We start from the raw sequence: 5,525 nt of genomic DNA, 5'->3' as shown, positions 1-5,525 counted from the left end.
TACGTTAGTTCAATTCCAATCTTTACTGTCCACAGAGGGAAAATCTTTCCAGCTCCAGAAGTGAAAATGAACGCGCGTACTAAGCACAACACACCACCGTAAGCACACATGGTAATATTACACTATGAAAACATTTTGAAATTAAGGACAACACCCTCATTACTGCTTTCGATTCGACTCAATTCATCAACCCTGATTCCAATTCAGCCACATTCTTTCTGTCTGTGTCTCTCCTTCTCATATACACACACATCAATGTACTCATGCACTCAAGCACACACACACACACACACACACACACACACAAAAGCTCTCTTACTTCCAGAATACATGTTGAAGTAGTCATATTTCAAAACCTTCCCGGTTTCACCTGAAAAGTCAAATAAAAGATATAATTATAACAGAGCACGTGGGAAGTATCACTGCTCAAACAAAGATGATTAAAAACACCTGTAATTACGTTTCTTACTGACCCTCAATCACCACAATATTCAGACCCCTCCCCATGTTACTCTTGGTTCCTCCCATGACACTGGCATAAAAAAACAAACAAAAAAACAGCATGTTGGTCATTCATGACAGAATGGAACACAGCACATTTTCGTTCACTGCCGTCTAATGCAATCTGACAGAATACATACACCTGCCCATTGAAGCAGATTTTTGGCCCGATGGCAGTGGCTGCCCCACTCCGAATGTGAAAAGGAAAATGATCAAGAGGGCAGTTTTGATTGGGGCAGGGGCGTCGGATGGGCTTAAAGAGGCCTGTGAACAGAGACAAACAGGGCAACACACAATGTAATGACAGGGCGAACAACAGTGCCGTCTTTAAGAACTTTTAAAACTGTGCGCTACAGATACCTAGATACATACACACATGCGCTGACATCCATTCTGATTCTGAATAGATCATACACATACACACACACACACACACACGTCTTTTTCTCTCACTTACTAATGCTATGTCACATACGCTCAGGTACTGAGCATTAGGGGAAGCAATGTAACTTAGGAAACATACAAATGTGTGTGCGCGCACACACACACACACACACACACACACACTCTGAAAACATGATGTTCCTACCTTTTGAATTTAACTTTGCCTTTGTAACTTGTACACCTAGCCCTGAAATATAAACATGTGTTTCGTGTTAAAAAAAAAACAAATGCCATGGGTTGTCCTCCTCAAATAAATTAGAGTATGAGACATTCATGACATGGAGACATGGAGAGTGCTTAAATCTGTAATGTAGTTATACCCCCAAAAGATACACCCTCACACACACACACACACACACACACTCAGGTGTTTACCAAATATGCCCTTAGCGCTCTTGGATCTTTCTTGAATATATATCTGGTCGTTTGTGATGTTCCATAGAATGGTGAAGATGACCAGAATCACAATTACAAACAAAAAATCTGGAAAACATAACAGAAATGCTCTTCTTCCTTTTCTTCTTTTTTCTTTACACACACCTCTCTCTCTCTCTCTCTCTCTCAGTTAACTTCAACAACCTTTAGTGGTGTGTCTGCAATATATGTACTGTTACCAAAGCTAATTTTTATAATATAAATGTGTGTATGTGTGTGTGTGAGAGAGAGAGAGAGAGAGAGAGAGAGAGAGAGAGAGAGAGATCCTGACATATCCTGATGAACTACATATACTACAATTACACAACAATTACAGAAACACAAAGACATGGATCTCTTACTTCGTTGTCTCATTTCAGAGGTCTGATGGTAGTGGGAGAGAGTGCTGTGTTGAAATGTTAGGCTACCCGTAAATCAGTGTCATGTTCAGTCTTCACTAGTTGCTTGTCCTGATGATTTGGCACCTGCTGAATTCTCGTGAGGTGAGAAGAGATCTCAACCCGGATATACCAACATATTCCACGCCCTAAAAGTTCATACAGCAATGGATCTGCTCACCTGTTTATCGCTGTTACAAGAGATAAAAGGTGAACGATGTTTGTTGTTGAACAGGAAATACATCAGCTCCACAGTAGCGGGGTGCTTCCCCCTAGTGGCGCTTAAAGGTAAAACTTTAAGTTTGTCAAAGGCACAAGACCTGATTTGTGGCGAGAATCCTGTTTTTCCCCCCTCTCTCTCTCTCTCTCTCTCCATATGAGTAGAGAAGGATTTAAGATACAGATAAAACACTGGGGTCAACTTCATTCTTACAATTCACAATTTCTTATTGCATCGTTGAGCACTGTATACTAAATGAGGACTTGGAAGAGGTTAATATTTGCCACCGATCTGACATCAGTTTCACCATCGCTCCTAGAATAGTTGAAGTTAACATTTTAGTACGTTTAGCTGCTCTGAGATCAGGACACTGTCTTCAAGAACTAGTGAACAGACAAATAGAATAATCAGAAAAGAAGACGAATTGGTTGAAAACGCTGGTTTATTTTCCATCTTAGTCAATAAAGAAATTGAAATCACAAGAATGAAAACATAACAACGTGCTTGACACGAAAAGTAATCACACAAGCTCATCACGGTACATGCGGAATAAAGCCAAAGTGTTTCTTTTTCCATCAGTCTCATAAAACAATACCTCAGGCCACTGGAGTGGTTAGAGTTTGGGGGGGGAGAGAGAGAGAGAGAGAGAGAGAGAGAGAGAACATAACAGTACTTTACACTGGACTGTGTGCTTGACTGAGTGTTTTAATAGTATTTGCATCCTGTATCGTGAATTCTGCATGCCGAAGATCACAGATAGCGTTACTGTCTCAGATAGCGTTAAAGAGGAAACTCATACTGCTTTTCCAAACACAGATGACAGTCAAGTCAACACAACCAACAACTCCTAGCAGCCGCACTCTTAAAACAAAAGTCATTTCACAGAGGGATTTTCGTTACATAAAACAAATGAACTCTATCTTTTCAGCAGGCAGCTCAAACAAATAGTGGCGTGTGTGCTTTGATCTACCTCAAACTTCCTTTTTCATTAGACAAACTAGAGCCACTCCGAGAGAAAGAAGAAAGGATGGAAGGAGGGTGGGGTGGTGGGGTGGGGGGACAACGACGACACAACTTTCTTGAAGAGTAAATACTTGTTGACAGCTTCTACAACCGATCCAAAATAATCAGTGTTATCGAGCCATATGCAAGCCTTCAAAAAAAAAAACAAGCCGACTGTAATTAGAGACAGCCGACACGACTGAACACCCAGCGTAATGCGTGTGTATAATAGAAATTATTCCTACCCCATGCTTGTAACAGTATTAAATATTATATTGTCTTTGTAATAAACGTGTCTGTGAATTACGTTTGCGAATTATGTGAATTACAATAACTCCCCGTGCAGAACATTTTCCGATTAAGGCCAATATAAAGTTTCATAATTTTAAAGGCAGCGGGCTGAGGAGATGAGAACTCCATAAAGAGTTTATGGTCAATTCCAATTATGACTGTATCAGGGACTCTAATTTTACAAGCAGCCAACCTTCCAGTATTCTGCTCGTTTAAGACTCCATTTCACATCAGAGACAGTCAGCTCGAAAACCCTGAGAGACAATTTCAGAGCTCCAAAAATATCTGAATACCACTTTAAAAAAAAAATCATCCACAATAAAACAATAATAACAATAAATATAGATTCAATAAAAAGAACCTTTGTTGCAGAGAGGGCCTTCATGAGGTGCAATGTGATAGTTCATTCACAGTAACGAAGCCTCAGTGGTAACTACAAATTCTTAATTCTGTTTACTTTTTTTTCCTTTACCGTATCGTAATTGTAGGTTAGGGTTAGGGTTAGGTGAAACTCACCTAACAAACCAATCACAATCAAGTTTTAACTCTGGTGGTAACATAGATTTTTGCTGACTTTTTTGTGCTCACAAATTCTGTGTATATCGTGGTACATTATGAAGTGACAAGCAGTTTACTGTACACACACACACACACACACACACACACTCACTCACTCACTCATTCGTGTGTCAAAAGTGTTACCCTGACGGTTTTGGTGTAATAAACATCACAAGGCAGCACTGTGACAATACCAGAAGAGGACCAATGTAACTATACAAATGAACTTATCACAAATAGTGATGTTCACAAAAATTGTCACTGGGAGCGTGGAACAGTCCTTCTTTAGTTCACTCCAGAAGAGGCTGCAAAGAGTCAAAAAATATCACAGTGTTAAAATATCAAGGCCAAATTATGATTCACTGTTTGAAAATACTGAAAAGAAACGTGCAATTTAAGGTATTTAAGGTTAAGGAATTTAAGGTTCATTACGCCCCTTTTTCTGACCATCGCTCCCCCCTCACACACACACACACACACACGCACGCACACACCTCATCGTCAGAATCCTGTTCCTCTCTGTGGGCGGCTTGCTCCTCCATCTGTCTCAGAATTGAATATCTGTACGTAGCGTTACTGAAACCACATTGCAGTGTTGTCACGTCATTACATCACACACGCTTTACAAACAATATCTCACAAAGCGTCTACACAGTCGGTCTGCACAATATTTATTAGTGAAAACATCAAAGAATTGACAGCAGCCCTTCAAGCGTGATTATGTTGACACAGATGGCCCCACAAAAAATGCAATTTATTGTAATTCTTACCTTGTAGGGAAGCAGTACTTCCTGACGATATACACAGCGGCCGCAATCGCAGCCAACATAACGAATACAACTGAAGCTATAACCCCAGGGTGAAGTCTTGCCTGAGTCACACAAGACAGCTAACTAAGTTTTACATCAAGTGAGTAGTGTTACTTTAACGGACTTTCTATCAACTTGTCAAAGTCACATAACAGTGTCACCGTTTCACTGTTACTGGCACTAACCTGTGGAGCTGTACTCTTCGTGGGGGTAACACTTCGCATTACGTTGACATGCGTTCTATCGGGCTGTTCGTGAAATGAAGAGAAAGCGACAGCATAGCTTGCGAAAAACGAATGAACAATCACTGAAAAAAGCATTTTGTTCAAGCCCAACTTGTTTTTAGTTTCTGTCGCCATCATTGTTTACTTCCTAGTTGGTTCCACCTTTACGTAGTGACAGCAAGCAGCACTGCCATTGGATGATTACAGTGGGTCAGAAGCGCGTGCTAGGAGTGTGGCCCCGATACTTGACACTTTAATCCTATCCAAAAGAATTCAGCGCTTCAATCTCATCCAAAAATTGAGCATTGTAATCTTATACAAAAATATTCTTCTTTTCCCCTTAACCACTTCATCACTATATGTGTGAGATGGGTCTGACGAAAATTCTGAATGAAAAGTCTGACATCTGATTCATTTTAATACACAAACCAGACATTTCAAACACTATACATAAAAAAAACATCAGTCCACACATATCATCTGGAGAGCATTTAGCTGACAGTTTCAGTAAAAACATACAATTTGGAGAGCATTTAGCTGACAGTTTCAATAAAAGCATGAAAAAAACATAACACACACACACACACACACACACATGTATTTATACTGTCTTAAGATAAGATATAAGACAAGAGTAACAGTGAGAAAAAAAAAAAGCTCTTAA

General features: G+C 39.9%; 1 protein-coding gene across 1 annotated transcript in view; it reads right to left on the bottom strand.

The window, feature by feature from the left end:
* The window catches only part of LOC115815445 (protein FAM3C), a 5,412-nt gene extending 755 nt beyond the window's left edge, over nt 1-4,657 (bottom strand). Inside the window, exons 1-5 of the mRNA XM_030778400.1 lie at nt 4,599-4,657; nt 4,048-4,133; nt 642-765; nt 474-532; nt 320-370 (exon numbers count right to left, since the gene is read on the bottom strand). Of these exons, the coding sequence (XP_030634260.1) occupies nt 320-370; nt 474-532; nt 642-765; nt 4,048-4,133; nt 4,599-4,657 (379 nt within the window). The remainder of the gene's footprint in view (nt 1-319; nt 371-473; nt 533-641; nt 766-4,047; nt 4,134-4,598) is intronic.
* Between the last annotated feature and the right edge of the window lie 868 nt (nt 4,658-5,525).

This window comes from Chanos chanos, chromosome 6, assembly GCF_902362185.1.
Source record: "Chanos chanos chromosome 6, fChaCha1.1, whole genome shotgun sequence".
Lineage (NCBI taxonomy): Eukaryota > Metazoa > Chordata > Actinopteri > Gonorynchiformes > Chanidae > Chanos > Chanos chanos.
The sequence above is the reverse complement of the archived record's forward strand: the minus strand, read 5'-3'. Positions and strand labels throughout refer to the sequence as shown.